The sequence below is a fragment of the Mya arenaria genome, chromosome 8, assembly GCF_026914265.1.
Source record: "Mya arenaria isolate MELC-2E11 chromosome 8, ASM2691426v1".
Taxonomy (NCBI): Eukaryota; Metazoa; Mollusca; class Bivalvia; order Myida; family Myidae; genus Mya; species Mya arenaria.
The window spans coordinates 61420951-61439582 of NC_069129.1; the positions used below are offsets into that span (position 1 = coordinate 61420951).

At 37.7% G+C, this 18632-nt stretch overlaps 1 protein-coding gene and 1 long non-coding RNA gene across 7 annotated transcripts; one reads left to right on the plus strand and one right to left on the minus strand.

Moving 5' to 3' along the window:
• Positions 1–1032: 1032 nt before the first annotated feature.
• LOC128243644 (uncharacterized) lies at positions 1033–10441 on the minus strand. 2 transcript variants are annotated; one of them, XR_008262869.1, is made up of 3 exons: positions 10351–10441; positions 6218–6354; positions 1033–1430 (listed from the first exon to the last, which is right to left on the minus strand). It is a non-coding gene; the product is annotated as an uncharacterized LOC128243644 (long non-coding RNA). The 2 variants fall into 2 exon arrangements; XR_008262868.1 differs by lacking the exon at positions 10351–10441 and adding an exon at positions 6504–6579.
• LOC128243617 (uncharacterized) lies at positions 9982–17364 on the plus strand. Of its 5 annotated transcripts, none has more exons than XM_052961493.1 (6): positions 9982–10235; positions 10433–11774; positions 11929–12491; positions 12595–12753; positions 13634–13724; positions 14445–17364. In XM_052961493.1, the coding sequence occupies exons 3-6, from the start codon at positions 11952–11954 to the stop codon at positions 17111–17113; spliced, it is 3459 nt and encodes a 1152-aa protein (XP_052817453.1). In that variant the 5' UTR covers positions 9982–10235; positions 10433–11774; positions 11929–11951; the 3' UTR covers positions 17114–17364. The 5 variants fall into 5 exon arrangements, with proteins under 5 accessions (XP_052817453.1, XP_052817452.1, XP_052817449.1 ...); XM_052961492.1 differs by having other exon boundaries at positions 10433–11770; XM_052961489.1 differs by having other exon boundaries at positions 10433–11744.
• The last annotated feature ends 1268 nt before the right edge of the window (positions 17365–18632 follow it).

The following is an 18632-nucleotide window of genomic DNA, read 5'->3' on the forward strand; positions in this document are numbered from 1 at the left end:
TTGCATTAAAATGTCAGTGTCGGTATGTTTTAAAACAGAACGAAGAATGCTCTTTCGATAAGAGCTAACTGCATCTGTTCTGTACATTAAGCATAGTCACTTTGTAGCGCAACATATACAATCTATCTATTCTGCAATTGACATTGCGGTAACATGCGCAGTCATAAACAGAGCAGACCAGAAATTTTAGACTACATAGCCCTTCGTCATACAAACAAAGTAATATAGAGTTAAAGCGATATTTTAATGCGAAATGTAATAAATGAATGATTAAAACATAAAAATAACATTTATATGATATTTGCCTTATAACTACAAATATTTTAAACATTCAAAATGACTAATGATGGTTATCACTTATCCATCAAATAAGTTCTCAATTAAATTGCGCAAAATATAGTAGAAGTCTTGTTTAATACTGTTTTATAATTACTTTGAAGTAGTTAAATAAGCTTAAAGATATTAGAATTTTGCCAGTAAAAACTAAAATAACCATGTCATCTGCGTATAGGAAAAACGTATGTATTGAAGAAATCTGAGTAGCAACCACAGACTTGTACTCGCACAGTTTCACACATGTTTGTTTTATAATTTTGAACATTGTACCACGTATACCAATCTTTTTATACATTTTTTTGCCACTGTCCGTTCCTATATACGCTGTCAAAGCATTAATGTACTAGCGTGTTAACGTTTTCCTTGAAAAACAAAACAAACAACAACATGTGCTTTACCATATTATTCAACCGGCAAATTGCGCCCGTAGTTGATAGCCCCTTGCGAAATACAAACTGAGCGTCTGAAACGTTGCAATCATCTTCGGCTAAACTCTATTAAATCTGTTATTCAAGAAAAATTCATGTCGCATTATCATCGCAGCCTGCACACCATTGGTGACATTATCTGTCAGGGATGGTGAAACGTGTTTTGCATATAATTTTATATAAATACATATGCTTTACGTTATCTCTAGGCGATAGTGTCACCAATGATGAAACAACATATTCTACTGTATACGAATGTAGATATGTACATAACTCGAGTTACCTTTTTATATATTTATTTCTACTGATATATTTCCATGTACATGATTGTGTGTGCTGTGTCACTTTCTCGTAGACCAAAAGAAATGCAGATGACCGCACATCTAATCAAACGTATGAAATGTTATATGTGTATAATAGAATTGACGCGATCTATTAAACATGTTTTAGCGAACACGGAATACAAACTCAGTCATTGAGCTAAGATCAAGTCCCCCTTATACAAGAAGACGTTCCGATCAGTTTCGCACTGCACGACCTTTTCTTGAAACAGACGGCTGCTAATTTTCAGCTCGATGCAAACTTCACATTTCATTCCTCTTTGCACGATCAGTTGATTCCACTGTGCCCTTGTCACATGTCGTCGTCATAGTTGTTGAAAATAATCTGAAATGTTAACATTGCGTAATGAACATTTTCATTGAGGTTGAAACAACCCCCTCTCCCGCATCTCCCATCTGGCGTACCATGTACTCCTGTATTATATTTTGGAATCCTGCGGAACAAAAAAGTCAGTGTTGGTGTGTCACATAACTCTAAGTTTGGAGTTTCACGTGACTACCAATAGAAATGTGTAGGCCTTAATTTTTGTCTACCTAATTGTCTACAGCGTTATTTTTAAATGATGTTTTCATTACAGTTTTTATTTATTTGGCCGTTTAAACGCTTTTCAAGCAAGACACGTATGTGTGTATTACTAATACAAAACTATTGTCTACCATGCTAGATTGGCCGGATGTTTACAAATTAAACTACAAGCATTAATTTCCAGGCGTATATTTTGATGTATTATTCAGAATAATTTGGGCCGAGTCATACATAACGGGTTTATTTTGATTTATATTTCTGTCATAGCGATGTCACCTCCACTGAGAAATAATTTCTGCACGGCTGGAAAATTGAGAGACTTTTTGAAGCGACTGAAACGGAGGCAAAGACATTCATTGCGGCTAGGGAATGTTTTGAGAATGTTAAAAGGCATAATGTGGGCCAGGTCCCTGTACTAGGTTGCATTTTATATACAATGAACACTCAGCTTGTATTTCCAACCCCGAGCATACCACAGTATGTGTAAACCACGTGATAAATTGCGTCATAAATGCAACGTCGGAAGACAATATTTTGCTTTGAATGAAGATTTAAAACAAGGATTACTTTGCTAGTTCTTCACCATTTTCAATGAAACAAAGCCCAGTCTACGCCGCTTACATAGCCCCGCCTTCGGGTATTTAACCAAAGTTGATTAAGAGTTTAGATTCTTAAATCTCTTCGACAAACCTCTTCACAAAACCGCTTCCTTATTGAGCACTGTCAAAACATTATTTTTGAAACAGGTTTGACGAGGTGTTTCAAGAAAATAATCATCTGAGCAACTCCCCTGAAAGGTTGATGCGGGCTAATGTCCCGCCAGTCCCAGCAGAGAGAAGGTTCCTACTTTACACAGAGATAGATAGGGGTCCCCTGTAGGAATGTTACAGCGGGGCGACCTTGAACATGAGGGTCTATCACTTATGTCAGCGGCTCCAGTGCACTCGCTCTTCTGGGAACGGGATTATGGGGACCACGAATTGCACCCAGGAGCTTTTTATTTACAATGACAAACCCTGATGTTCTATGGTTTCTAATGACAGTCATTATACCTTGGACGAGATGGATATCAGCCGTTTAGGGGCTATAGAGGGGAGAAGGTTGATAGTCAGGATAGAGACAGATCTTATGGGAGGTCGGGTTCTACCTAAATAAAAAACCACCCAGGTGGGCCAATGAGCCAATTGGGAAGGGTAAAGGAATGAAGAACTTTGCCAGGAGTTGAGGAATGGGGATTCACGATCCTTTGATCCTGAAACCGGGGTGTTTTCCCATGATAATAGGAATACTGGAGAGTCATATTCAGATAACGAGCTCGAAGACCGCAGAGTCGTTCGAAGTAAGTGAAAAATCCCCCAAATGTCGAGTATAAGTTCCTCGGGAAGAGGAAAGGGTAAGATTTAGGGGCCCGCTGTCCAACAACATCAAATACACAGGATACCCGCATGTTCATAGATAGAGGGAAAGACATATACATAATCTCATTACAATAAGTGGGGTTCCTACCACATTATGGGGAAATTGACATAGGGTTTGGACATAGCGGCACCAGGTCACAGCATCCCCCGACCATAATGTACCCATATAATAACAATGGCCGAAAGGAGTTTTCTACTGGGATGGAAGAAACCACAGGAAATTTGGGAACACACAATCATCATGACTGAGCAGGACAGTGATGCTAGCCAAATTGTTAGGTATGACGGACACTTCTTTTCCCATTGGTAAGTTGGAGGGTTTGGTCCCACGTGCGGGGTACGTAGTCGGAGTACCCCTCCAGAGTGGGGGGGGGGGGAAGGTGTATTTCCTATGGTATTTTTTTTTTCAAATTAAAGGTAAATTGTCCTAAGTTAAATGAAAAAGTCATTTTGCCGAGTCTAAACAATCTCTTGATCAGGGATCTGTTTGTGAAATACACCTTATGCAAGTTCAACCTGATGTTATTGGTATACCCGAACTGAAAATGAGCTCAATGGGAACGTTTATATGTCCTCCCAAAATATGATGCTGTTTTACCGTCGATTGGTTCCCAAAAAGCCGAGAGTAAGGTGTCCCAAACAAAGGGTGATGTAGTCCCTGTTTCGGGAGGTTCCCTGGTGAGCTCTAGCCCATCTCTACTGGAAATCCGAACAAATTGTTCCGAGGGTTACGTTGACCTTCCTCAGCTTAGTTGTGGCTAAGAAGGCTCGCTATGAAGTTTCAACCATAGTCGATACGGCGACAGAAGTGATTGCTATTTCTGACAACATGTACAGGGGAATCAAATCAACGCCACCCGTGCTCAGGCATGCGTGTCTTATAACTGCGGGGTGTGTTTCTTCAATGACGGGTCATGAAGTTGTCCCCTTGAGCTTTTGTATGGGAGCATCAGTTCCACGAAACTGTTCATGTGGCACCGAACGAAGATAACACTTATAAGGGATTTTCTGAGAAGATAACATAAATAAGATAAGAAAATAATTGTTAATCCTCTCAAATGTGTACTGGCGTTTTGGGGATGAAAGGTCCCGATCCGTCGAGGTGATCAAGGAGTAGGCCTGGAGGCCCGCGTAAAGAAATTTGCCGTAACAAAAAGGATGTTAGTGCCGTTCCGGTAAAATCTGGGATAGGAGTGTCTGGGCCTGACTTGGTCGATTCCGGGAGGGTCATAGATCATACTGTCTAGGGCGGTATTTCGGTGTAGCATGGAACCTATTCTGACAGCGATTAATCCGTCAAACAATTATGTATTAAATCGGGTTAGCGGAGCCTGCTATTGTGGGGGGCGAAGACAATGCGGGTCTTATATTGGGAGAAGGTGTGACTGGGGGCTCCCCCGAGACTGATAGTGTTCTAATAGGAGTACTTGTTCTGATCTCCCTAGGGTGGCTATGGTAAAATAAATACCAGAGTTTATAAAGGAGATACTTGAAAGGGATTATTCCCCCTTGTCGGCAGGTCACTTTAAGACTTTTGGAAATCTCCTGTTAAAATTTCATGACCTCTTTGCAAATAATGAGTTTGACTTGCGGCACTTTCAGGGCATTGCAAATTCAATTGACACGGGCTCACCACATTATGAGACATTATAAAACATGAGGCGAACTCCTGCAAATTATAAGGGGGAAGGGTAGGCTCATATACAATATCGGTTGACCTTCAGAACCAACTGCATAAGCTAAAACTTAACCCCCAAAAAGTGAGATTTTTCACAAAAATGGGCTCGAAAAACTTCAGGTGAGCAGGGCAAGGATACGGATATCCAGATGGTATTTGGACAATGGCGGTGGCATCAGAGGTAGCATCAGAGGTTGCAAAGTTATTGTACTTTCGGGGGAAGGGGATGTGGAATTGCACCTTGACATTCCGGGCGTTAGGTATGGGCAAATGATAACATACCGTTCGGATGGCATCAGGGGGTTGTTTCGTTAAATAATATTGTATTGGTCTCTTGCTTTTGCATCAAGTCATACAAATTATACATACAATTACTTATATTCAAATCACAAAAGGAAATATGGGTTGATCTACAACTAATAAGAACAATAGTTTCAGCCCTTCCCTGTCGGACCTGTAACGTCAATGTCAATAAATTTCTGCAAACTCACACTTTGACAAGGTTCTCATCCAAAACCCTCTATTTAAAAAAGAGGACACGACCTCCCGAGGTTGAACCGAGGGAGAGCATCAGCATAAGTGCGTTGTTTACCCGGCAAGTTCTTAACAATCATTGTTCAAGGGCTTAACCCTTCCATCCAACTGCCCTTGTTGGTCCTTTAAACGCATCAGCAAAGCCAGATTGCCGTGATATGTGCGGGAATCAAACGGCCTGTCTATTTGCTTATGTTTGTTCTACTTCCTAAAAGCACCAGTGGGAATGAAAATGTGCTAGTTATTGTTAGCCAGGTCACAAAATTGTGTAAATTGATTCGCCATTCTTGTAAGACAGGGGCCACTCCTTATTGTCCATCAGCAACTAGACAAGTGCAGTTGTACATTTATTGAGTGATCCTTTGCCACACAAAGGGGAGTGAAAGTTGGACTTTTATGTCTCTGACACCGCTAGGGTCACTCAAATAGCATGTGGGGTTGCCAGGGAGTAGTTCTTACACCAAACAGCTGATAAACGATTATGATTAGGTGGGGATCCTGTTTATCGAAATAACCCTGTGGTTGGCAAAGGTAAACGTACGAACTTACTAGGCATTGGTGGGCCCAGGTGTTATTTGGGGAATCTAACACCGTATCTTTACAGGGTCAAGCTTGAACATGCGGTAATGACGGCTAATCATAATTAGCTGAAGCCGTGTCGAGATGAGAACATCCAGAAATGGTTAATGCATCTAAAGGATTGGTATGATGGCGCTATGGATATTTCAGATCTTGAAGACACACAAAGAGCCAATACTACAACCCTTACAGATCAGAACGCAGTACCAGACATCAGAATTATGGATGGTAAGATCTCAACACCTTGTTTGTCAATATCCATTGTATTTCACCCAAATGCTAATCGCGACTCCAATAATTATTTATAATATAAAGCGGTTTTGAATATAAACTACTGTATATTAATGTAATTATTATAAAAAAAAGTATTGACTCACCTCGTTTAAGGACGCAGTGGGTTGCATTTCAGTTAGGTAGACCCCCGGTCCAAATCTAGCGTTGTGCACAGACTGTTTTATCAGTCCACTATTTCGGATGAGCGTCGCCGACCCCAGGTCGGTGTAATGATATAAAACTGAAACGGGCAATAATCATTAAACTTGTTAAAATCTTGTTTTTTACGATGAAATAAAATAGGGTAACTAAATAGATATAAGCTGAACATAAAACAGTTATGTAATTGAATATCGATAAGATGAACACTTTGACTAAAACAAGGCTTACGTTTATCCATCACCTCTTAAAGTTTTATGTTAAACACTTCAAATCGAAACTTGGTATTTCTGAAAATAACCGGCACACGTTCTTTGCTTATGGAATTCAATGCTTTTTAGAAAATGTATTAGTCACGCAAGTTGTTTACCTGTCATATTTAGTCGATATTTATTGTTCGTATACTTGTGTTGTTACATTTCGCTGACACTTAAGGCAGTAAGCGGCTTTTATAAGATTACATTGGTACGTTCATGGCGTCATCAATGAATAATTGTTTCAAAAGTGAGCTAAAAGATACACATATAGGACAGAAAATTACGAGAAAACTATCTGTATTTTCAAATAATTACATTCAATTATGTTTACATATTCAAGGATTACAATGTACTTTATATCTAGTGAATACTCTTTTGTAATTTTGAGCTACCATGCATAGGAAATAAGTAGTTGTTGGCAGTTTTGCACTTAATACCATTGTCAATGAACAGTTTCAATAAATCTGAGATTCTTGATTTCCCTTTTTGGATGCATAATGTGTTTCCATAGGATATCACTTATAAAACGTATTTATCTCTCTTCCAGAACGTATTTATCTCTCTTCCAAAGCAGTTTAATCACTCAGAGTGCTCCGGTATTTCATTATTTACCTTTCAATACATGAAAATAATGATTGCTACAGGGGCCGCATATATAAGACACGAGATTCGATGCATTATATTGTATGTTTACTTTTGAGCATTGTTTACTCAACGTTAATAATGAATTACCACTTGTCATAAAAACATTTTCTTTTTCCATTTACTAGTATATATCAATTAAACTATATTGTGTGCCCTAACCACCTTAACATATACCGCTTTGGGCTCTTATACCTTCCTCAATGCGCCATTAAGCAACCTTCCATATAGGCTTTTGTCAGACGTCAATTGAATCCCAAATAAATATTTCAACAATTGTATTGGTGTACAGTACGTCCCTTAATACATTGTGTTGTGTGTAGTATATTCCAACATACTGACCAGATTTTTTCTCCTTTGCTCTACTTCCTGTGTGTACTTTACCAGTTGTGTGCCACGTTACAAAATTGTTTCCTTAGACTGTAATGGTATATGTTGGTTATTAATACGATGCAATCCGATTGGCTAAATCAATCTTAAATCAAATAAATACTAATATTAAATACCATCCAAAATGTAGTCGTTTTTTTTTCAATGTTAAAAACCTGACCCGAATATTCGCATGCAAGGTATCTATGCTGATCTCGACTGATGCCAGTCGGAACATTTTTATAACTGTAGATACAAATATACTTCTAAATATAGTGGCTGTGCCGTTTTTGTGTGTGTGTTTTCTGTAGCTGGCTGCTGAAAAATGCTAATTTTAAACATTACCCTTTGTGAAAATGAAAAATCAGTTTAGTCACAAGACTTCACCTTGTTGCTGTGTATTCTAATCTATTAAATGCTTGATGAAATTAAAAAGGGTTAGCTCGTACATTACATATATTAATGTCCTACAAAAGTAAACATACTTTCTTTGCATTAGTATACCTGAGCACATGCAGTTTATCGGTGTCTCAATGTATTAGATAAAATATATACATGTAACTTGGAGCGAAGCAGAAAGAAGGTTTCTAGTACTATCTTTAAAACAAGTCATCTCAGTCGTTATGCCCCCATTTATTATGAACAGAACAGAACATTTAATTAGATACAAGCATATACAGATTATGATCATCAAAACAATCATCATAGCACGCACAACAGGATATATAAATTAACATGAATACAAAAAACAAAAAGAAACAACAATAAGAGAGCAATAACATCCAGCTTAAGTCAGGCTGTAACATTACCTATATTGTATCTGATCTGTTTTGCCTTAATAGTAAATATAGCCAGTTTGTGTAACAACGACTTCTTCGTAGAGTTAAGGAAATTTATAAATTATAACGTATTAGGTCGTGTTCAATTATTACTAGGTATAAAATGGTCTCTTAAGTGTTTATATCTATCACATATCAGTACAAAATGATATTCATCTGCAATGCCATTTATTACGATGCTCAGGAGTAAATATTCGCACGCGCGCACACACACGCACACTAACACCCCCCCCACACACGGACACGCACACACAAACGCATACACACGCACACACGCACGCACGCACGCACGCACGCACGCACGCACGCACACACACACAAAAACGCACACATACACGCACACACACGCATACGCACACGCACGCGCACGCACACAAACACGCACACAAACACACGCGCATGCGCACGCGCACACGCGCATGCGCACGCGCACGCGCACACGCGCACGCGCACACGCGCACGCGCACACGCGCACGCGCACACGCGCACGCGCACACGCGCACGCGCACACGCGCACGCGCACACGCGCACGCGCACACAAACACGCACACAAACACACGCACGCACGCACGCACGCAAGCACGAACGCACGCACGCACGCAAGCACGCACGCACACAAGCACGCACGCACACAAGCACACACACGCACACGCACACACACACACACACACACACACACACACACACACACACACGAAAGAACCAGTGGTGTATAGTAAACCGGGATCCATTCTGTTAATCTAATTTAGGTGGATTTCTATGCTTTTCAAACACACACACGCACGCACGCACGCACGCACACAAGCACACACACACACACACACACACACACACACGCACACACACACACACACACACGCACACACGAACACACACACACACACACACACACACACACACACGAAAGAACCAGTGGCGTGTATGAAACCGGGATCCATTCTGTTAATCTAATTTAGGTGGATTTCTATGCATTTCAAACGCGGTCTGGAAAGTTGTTGGTTCGAGCCAGAATGATTGCAAGAGTTGTTTTTTTTTTTTTTTTTTTTTTTTTTTTTTTTTTCAATAAACACATGAATTCTCGAGTTTCTACTGAAATTCTGTGATGTTTACCTTAAATTTAATTTACCGAAAAATAATGATTTTATTAATGTAAAAATGTTTACGCTTATCAGTATTTGACGACTGTTTTAATTAAATTTAAATGTTAAAATGTTGTAAGGGTCAATTTTCAATGTCATAAAATGATCCCTTGACAATTTTTACGGGCTCAAAATTTAAAGTTACAACGTCCGCCAGGGGCGATAGATAACTAGTATCACTGGCTAGTATCACATAAGTAATATATCGAGCTATAAAAATGGGAGGAGGCTGGTCAATTGTGTTTTGTGAGATCCTTTTGCAACTTTCAAATGCGGTTAACTGAATATTCAACTTAACACACATGCAAAACATCACTGTCACTTAAACCGCATAAGTATAAGTAGATCGTAGTAAATTTAGTATTATGTATTCAATAGACAAAAACAAATCCGAGAATATATTCATGGGCATATGCAATATATGTGCATTAAATTAACAGTATGGTTGGAGCAAATTAACCCAAATTGATTCAATTATTACCTCAAATTAACATAAGATAACAGAAGATACGCTTCGTAAACGAATGGTTTTATAAATGTTTTTGATTAGCTGTATATGCATGTATTAACGTTTATTATCACTGAAAAACTACTTAGAGGCAAAGGAATTTCGAGATCTTCTGAGTTTTATCTGTTTGTATAGGAGAGGTAAACATCACTTTAAAGATGGCGGAGAAGAAAGGAATATCAAGCTTAACCGATGCGTCAATCGAGAAGGTGTGTTAAACATATTATGGAAGGCATATTTTGTTTTAATTACAAGTTATGGAATGCATTTACTATATATGGACTATGTTCATATTAATCACAAGTTATTTTTTATAAATTTTACCTTATATTTTGATGTGTTTCTCGTCCTGCCTGATGGTCGCGCCCTCTGGTTGCCTTTGTACAGTTATCCGCTATGTTTGCAGGCGTTCGAGAAGACTAATGAAGACTGTCGACGTCCTGACACGGATTTAGTTCGGCTAAAGGAAAATCTGTACGAAGACGCCTTTAATATAATCAAAAACTGGGACGAACCGTTGGGAACATCGCTAAACTTACAATGGTCGAAAGGACGGGAATCTTCATGGAGAAGGACGTTTGATGAAGGACTTTCACTGATGCTCTTGGATTGTTACAATGGTGAAGCTATAGGAATACGAATTATAAAACAAGATGTCAAAAACGAACAGTTCGATCCAAGCAAAATACAAAACGACGCTTTGAGAAAAATCCACATATTTATTCATCAAGAGGTTGAAGAATCGAGGTTTTATGAAAAGTATTGTGCTGAAGAATCGTTTCATTTCTTAGGATTAGCTGTTTCAGAGAAGTACCAAAAGAAGGGATATGGTAAATATTTACTTGAAGTAGGAGTAGAATTCGTTAAAAACCTTGGAATATGTCCGTTTATTCATGGCGAAGGATCGTCGGCGTATTCCCAGAAAATATACGAGAAAATGGGATTTGAGACACTGAAAGAAGTCGGATTTGAGGACTACAAAGTAAACGGTGAAATAATATTTAAGAATACCGGTGTTCATAAAACACTTAAAGTATATGGACTTCACTGCATATAACGGACTCAATGATTATTCTGTTCACAATGAGTGCAATATTAATGCGTAAGATATGAAATACCTCTTATATGTATATGGACTTTTACCTGTTGAATACAGTAAACAGCCTTTATAATTTATTTCGATCAACTCGCTTTTAAGGCCTGTTAGTATGTAAATTGCAGAATTTATCCTAGCTTTCATTACGAATACAAATTAACCGGATTATATCGCTTATTGATGTTTTTGAACAAAAACATATTTTATATTACGTACGTATAACCGCATAATTATGCTAACTTTAATACCCAGTTCTCCAGTTTTGTGGTCTAATGGTCGTGTGTTACCTACTATCAATACCAATACGGCATGGTTTAACTAAGGTGATAATCAATAACAGATGTATGTAAGGTTCACTGTAACTACATCATCAACTGTATATTTATGGATGTATTTCTTAAAATGAGTGAGATAAAATATGATTATATTTTCATGTTATTCACTCTCCTCAAATACATAACAATTATCAACGACTAAACCGAAAGTGGATTGGATATCATGTCGATGAGTCATGGGAAAACCACTTAAGCAACGGATGACATGAATTTATAATGCAAGCGGTCAATGTCAGTAAGACGCACATTGATGTTGTGATTTATAGCTGGAATATATGATTTCGTAGGTAATTATAACTGAAGAATTTGAAAGGCAGGTTAAGACTGTTATTGTTTATTTGGCCTCGTTAAACTTAAGCTAATATATACTATACTCACAGTTGTCATTTTTTACTTTCGTTTCAATTCTGACATGCACATATTTACTTTAAATCCATGCGAATTATTTCCCAAATTTGCTATCAATTACAGAATACTGACTCGGGCGTGAAACAATGAGTCACGAAGACCAGCTGAAGAACAAATTGTATAGAAACTGGGTAAAATCTTCACTTGCGTTGAAATACCTGAAGGATGGATTGGAAGGTTTTGTTGACGATCAGGCTAGTTTGATGCATGATGCATTTCTTACATACCTCAAAGGACAGTTAGGTACTCCAGGTAACCTTTCATGCAATTGTAATCTGTGTGACATTGTACCACATCATTGTGTAATCAATCAACCGTGTCGAACTGCAAATCCAAAAAACTGCAACTGTAAGGGAAAGTCACGACGGAAGGGGTGTCCAAAAAGTATGTGTGGTGTTATATACGACCTGATAGTAGATGAACATCAAAAAAAGGATCCAATATGGTCGAATACGGATTCATCAAAATGGCTTTCCGACCATTGGGAGATTGCAAAATGTTTCCTCAGCATAACAGGGTACAAATCGACAGGCTTAGAAGACATGGACTCGTCCGGTCTGTTGAGCATTTGCATTAACTGCAGATACATAGCTTCAGCGATCGCCAACATGAGGAATTTTGAACAGGTAAAAGCAGGCTGATAACCTTTGATTTAATACTGATTTAAGTCATCAGTTCAGATAAGAGTTTTGATTTATCAAATACAATACCCTTTGTTCTTTGATTTAGGCCCGAGATCTTCGCAATACCATTCTGCACTCCGGTACGTACGAGTTTCAAGATTACGAAGTGCAAACATTCATTGCCAAGATGATCGATGTTCTTTCTGATGGTGACGTTCTGAGCAAGGATGTTAACGCATTAGCAGCTATTGAGAACCTTAAAAAGGTAAAATTGAAATTACATATTTTTACATACCACGCGTTGTTGTTCGATTAGGATAAAAGATGTTTTAAAACGACTGTTTTTATGTTTAAGCACGTGATCATATTGTACTTAAACTTTTGCACTTAACCTTTAAATTTAAGGACATCGAACACCATTGACAGGAATTTGTCTGTTGTTCAATGCCTACTAACTTAAAACACACCGTTTCGGGTTTTATACTATATGTAAAGTTATATTAATATATAGATTTAAGAAAAAGAAACACAAGTGTACGATAGTTGAATCGTTTATACCATTAATGTGTCTTAAAAGTAAAAGAAGTATCATTCAAATTATTAATTTTACATGAGGAAACATGTTTTATTGATGATCTGCATTAACAGGCCATGTGTATTGATTTTCACTGGGGGAAAGCAGTGTTCATCCTCACTTAACAATTAAACGTTTAATATGTTTATGCAGGTAAATAGTTATATATTTGAGCATGGGCAGTGTTCCTGGATTAAATTACCGTTGCCTCCCTTGCATCAACAAAATATTTCACAAAATATGTCTTTGATATAATAGACGTATATAGAACCTATTTTTTGATGCACGGCAGAAGGGGGGGGGGGGTGATGTAAAATATGACGTGTATATTTCAAGTTTGATATATTACATGTACCATTTTACAAATTATTTCAAATGGTAGTAATCTGAAAAATGGATCACATGCATAAAACTTTGGTTAAACTCATGTACTTAAATATGTGATTAGATTATTTTTCATTATAATGATAGGCAAAGCATTATGTATATACAATGTTCTCATTTTTCATACATTTATTTTCTGAACAAATGCCACGTTTGACGTTCAATAAATTCGTATTTATATTTATAGCTACAGATGGAAGACTTTTGTATTTCTTCTCAAGAGGCAGACGCCATGTGCGCGAGTGCACGGGAGGAAAACTACTTGAAGCTTAAGCTCCGTAAGTGCTCATTGCAATCCACAAGTGCTTTTACATACGTTCTTATATGTCACATTATTTAACAGGAAACCGATGTTCTTATTGGAATAATATAAAAGTTTGTATTTATATTTTAACAGTCAAGTACACTGTACTTTAAAAAGTTAAATGCTATTGTAATTATTTGTCGGTATAGTTGAAAATAGTGACAGCTCGGATATAAGCATCATAATAGGCCGAAACATGTCGATTTAAAATGTTAATTTAAGTAGTCCTAAATAATATCCCTATAATATCACATTGATCGAAACTTAGAAAAAAAATGCAGAAATATACAAATTGTCTCATCATGCAGAAGTTATCGTTTTCGTCTCGAAGGCATCATCTTTTTCATGCATTTACTAGGTACGCTAAATCCGTAATAAACATCACGCATCTCAGATACGATTTGGGAATTGATGGCAGATTGTTTGAATAGGTGAATTGAACACTGAACCTTTATCGGTTCTGTGTTAAATTTCGCCAACATTTCAAATCGAGTTTATTTTGAGTTTGTGAAGTCAAGTAGTTTGATGCGAACATGAAAACCAGTCATATACTTTGACTAATGAATTGTAACATATTGTTTGTTGATTAACCCCAAACAAATGCATGATAAAGTATCAAATCAAAACTACATATATTGACATTTATCACTCTGTTGTTATCATTTTATATTTCGATAAAACGTTAATATTTCAGACTTGGAAGAAGATCTGAAATCGTTCAACAGAAAGCACCATTCTTCGGTGCCACTTTCGTCGTTTTTGGAAGAGAACGAAGTTCCCCTGGCAGAATTATATGTCCAACCAGCGCTTTTTTCTGTTGAAAGTCTTGGCTCCACTTTCGAAGGACTTCGTTCAAAAGAAAGACGGAAGGTCAAAAGCCTTCATGAGATATTTCACAATCAATCAAAGAGGTGCAATGAAATATATCTATCTGCAGATGCTGGTTTAGGGAAAACGGTCTATGCTAAATATCTTGCAAACCTTTGGTGTGATTCCATATACGACAACAAGGAATCGGTGGACCTCGAAACTACCCGAAGTTTCGAACCAGACGATCTAGAAACCATCCGCAAGTTTGACTTCGTGTTCATTATTTTACTTAGAGAGTGTCTTGAAGATGAATGCGATGTCGATGTTATGCTATACAATCAAGTAATTTCACAGTTACCAAGATTACAGTCGTATTCTCTTGCATTTATAGAAAGAGTCTTGATATGCGAACAATGTCTAATCGTCTTGGATGGGCTTGATGAATGGACTCACCCCGAGAGGGCTGTCTCAAAGTGTCAATTGAAAGAATCAAATATACCTCACAGAAAACCACGAGCCAAATGCACTATATTGACAACAACCCGTCCCTGGAAAATAGACGTGATCAATTTAAAAACCAGTCAAATTGATCGACATATTGAAATAGCTGGAATTGAAAGCAAAGCCTCGGAAGAACTGATACAAAATGTCATACTAAAATTTGAAGATGAATGTATTAACCTTTCGGAATGTTCAATGAAGCAATTTTACGACGAACTGCAGAAGAAACACATAGGTCATCTTCAGAAAATTCCACTGCTTTTAATGCATCTTCTTTGTGTCTGGTGTGATGACACGCAACTGGGAGACTCCATGTGTGATGTTTTCTGTGATATTATAAAGTTGAACCTCTCCAGAGCTGAGAAGAAAGATGAAAACTTGTTTCAAGATGAAGGCAAAGGAGTCGTAAACAAAACCATTCAGGACCTATTTGATAGCAAATATCACTCAACAATACAGGCATTGGCGAAACTAGCATTCAATACATTATTTGACGCACATCGCGAGAGATCACTGCTATTTAGCCGGTCGGAAAGTATCAAAACACTTGGAGAAACAGTTTTTCAGAGCGTTTTGAAGTCTGGTTTATTGACACAGCGGAAGGTTGTTCGGAAATTAACTAGACGGGAGTCAGAAGTGTCCTTTCCGCACAAAACATTCCAGGAATTCTTTGCAGCCGTTCATATTTGTCTAGAGTCAGGCAAATTGGAGATGCAGCAGTCACTTTTGACAATGTGCTCCACTATCAACACCATGCTTGAGTTCTCAAAAGTTTTCATATTTCTTAGCGGTTTATCACCTGCAACCGCTTCAGAGATATTTTCCAAACTTCAGCCTGCAATAAAAGCTAGTAAGGAGCGAAAAATGTATCTTGCTCATGGGTCTTTGCTGAAGTATTGGGAAGATGTTGCGCCACTTAAAGACTTGCAGGACATGTTTTTATCATGTCAAATGGAATACGAAGATAGAAAGCAATGCAGCAATGAAACATTTTCAGTTAGCGTTTGTGACGTGTTCATAGACGATACAAATAAAATAAATCAAGCGTTTTGGAACTTAACATCCGATACGTCGTTCGCAAATACACTGCACATCAATGACGTTAACACTGATGAAGATTTTAAAAACGTATTGAGTAAAATGCCAGCCAATTTCTTGTCTCAACTCAAAAGACTTGATATTTGGGCCATTGCCAGCGAAACTGAGATTGATCATTTATTTACCTGTGCGAAAGAAACATTGAATATTTTGATATTTCATTCTGGTTGCTGGAAAAGCATGCGTTGGGTGGAACATTATGTCCCTCTTTCAGAGAAAGCGTTTAATGCCATGTGCCTCATGATGAACCTTGAAACTTTGTCACTGTGGGACTTGCATCTTACACACAACCAACTAGTGGAGTTGAGTTCTAGTCTTGAAAAGAAAACTTGCATTAAACAAATTGGATTAGGGGACATTCACTGTTTAGATCACGGTGTTTCGTGCAAAGAACTGAGTCTCGACTTGTCGAAGCAAACAAGTCTGAAAATACTACAAGTGAACTTACTTCCATATTCACATGTGATGGTCCCGGTGTCGATCGAGGACTGCGTACTGGGAGCATTTTTTGAGTCTTGCATTTTGAAGACTTTATTTGAAGGACTACAAAGATCAACCATGCTACGCGCTTTCTGCTGTTTTGAGCTGAAGAGTGAACAAGATATTGATCTGATGATTAGTGCAATTCCCACACTACGGGCACTGGAGACTTTGATTTTACAGCGCACCGATTTAGGGGACAAAATACTGACGATATCAAAAGAAATGCTAAGTCTTTCTGTGATCAAATTGAAAAGAGTACGTCTCTCCGTCAAATGTCTGAAAACACTTACAGAGCAAATCTCCGATTTCCATCAGCCAATAACAATTGAACTTGTCGGATGTGAAGTAACGACTAGCGATGACTTTGAGCAATTTAAAGTAGACATTATGGCGTCTAGAACATTCAATGTTATCGAAAACAGCATTGACCAATACAAACGATCGAGGTTCGTTTTCCAGAGAAGAAAGTGACGTTGCATAAAATCATTCTGTGTTCAGATAATAATTCTCAAGTTCAGTGCGAAATAGGGACAAGTGCAATATTATACACATACGACTCGTAACGGATTTGTTTTATTTATTTTGTATTTTATTCTATATTTATTTTATGTTTAGAGATTACAATACATACCTAGCAATACTCTTTATCTATATATTGAAATGCTACGTGTGTTTTATTGTTGAAAGATGCTAACATTTATCAATAAACATATTTTAATGTATACAGTATCATGAGTATGATCTATGTGAGTTGTATTGTGCCTTTGCTTGTTTCTCGCTCCATGTATATTGGGCAGGGAACCATGACTGAAAGAGCTGTTTAACGTTCTCATCATTAAGTAAATGGCTGTTTTAGAGGATATTCAGATCGAAACCATTTCGATATACTTTGGACATTGGATATATCAAATCTACGAATCGTGACTTCGTGCTATAACATCTATGGCAGATAAATCATTAAAGTCTCAAATATCTTTAAGCATGAAGTAACTTCCCCTTCGTTCAAAAATAAATGTTGATAAGTTATTGACGAAAAAAAATTGTCTGGATACCGTGTGAATAAAACCGATGTTTTACCATTCCGATAAACCAAACGCATTATAACCATCCAATTTAATATATGGACTGATCGAATTAAAGTATAAGAAATTACTAATAAAGAAAACGACCATGCGTTTGAAACACAACCTTATCAAAGCTAATTTGATGCCTTTTCAATGAGAACGTACTGAAAACAATATCAAACAAAATATGCTGAATATGACTTACGTAATTATGGAATAGACAATGTAAAAATTGTTCAAATATATTGAGAATAATAATCTATTGGGTCTTTTTTTAGAATAATCAATCATGTAAATAAACTAAAGACACATTTCGTAACCGTCATAATCCCTGTGTCGCACATATGTAATATGAGTTTAATGACCGCAACATTTAACAGATTTTGAGGAAATTTAATTATTATTTAGAGAAGGAACTCTTTCTCAGCGCCGAATACTTAATTGTCCGCCCTTCTTTATTTTGGCTCCTTTCTCACTTGTTCTTTAGTTTTAATCCGGTTCGGACATGTGTTTGCTATGTTGGTCTATGGTTGGTCTCATTAATGTTCCCTTACTCACGAAAAACAGCATATCGCCTTTAAGAAGGAATTATGTAAAGCCTATAGCGAAGCCTCAACATCAGATTAATAAGGTGATCCCTAGTAGCCACACAATGGAGGACACGCACAACGGTGCATTGAACTAGAACGTCGAAATCAAGGTGTAAAAACTGATTCTTGATGTGGAATACCATGCATTTTCTAGGGATGCGGTAAAGTACAAAGGGTCTTAACAGTCGATATGTGACCATAGCTTTCAATTTCACTAGCACACGTGCTAGATTGAGGCAGAAAACAAATGACAGTGCGAGCATCCAAAAACGGCCTTTCTATTTACTGGCATTGCGTACACCGCTGGCATAGGTGGGTAATCCTTTTAGTTCATAT

Excerpts from the sequence above, each read along its gene's own strand:
- LOC128243617 (XM_052961493.1), top strand. The coding sequence starts at position 11,952 with ATGAGTCACGAAGACCAGCTGAAGAACAAATTGTATAGAAACTGGGTA. Across the intron at positions 12,492-12,594 it reads ACATGAGGAATTTTGAACAG|GCCCGAGATCTTCGCAATAC; the intron begins GTAAAAGCAGGC and ends TCTTTGATTTAG. Across the intron at positions 13,725-14,444 it reads CTACTTGAAGCTTAAGCTCC|ACTTGGAAGAAGATCTGAAA; the intron begins GTAAGTGCTCAT and ends TTAATATTTCAG.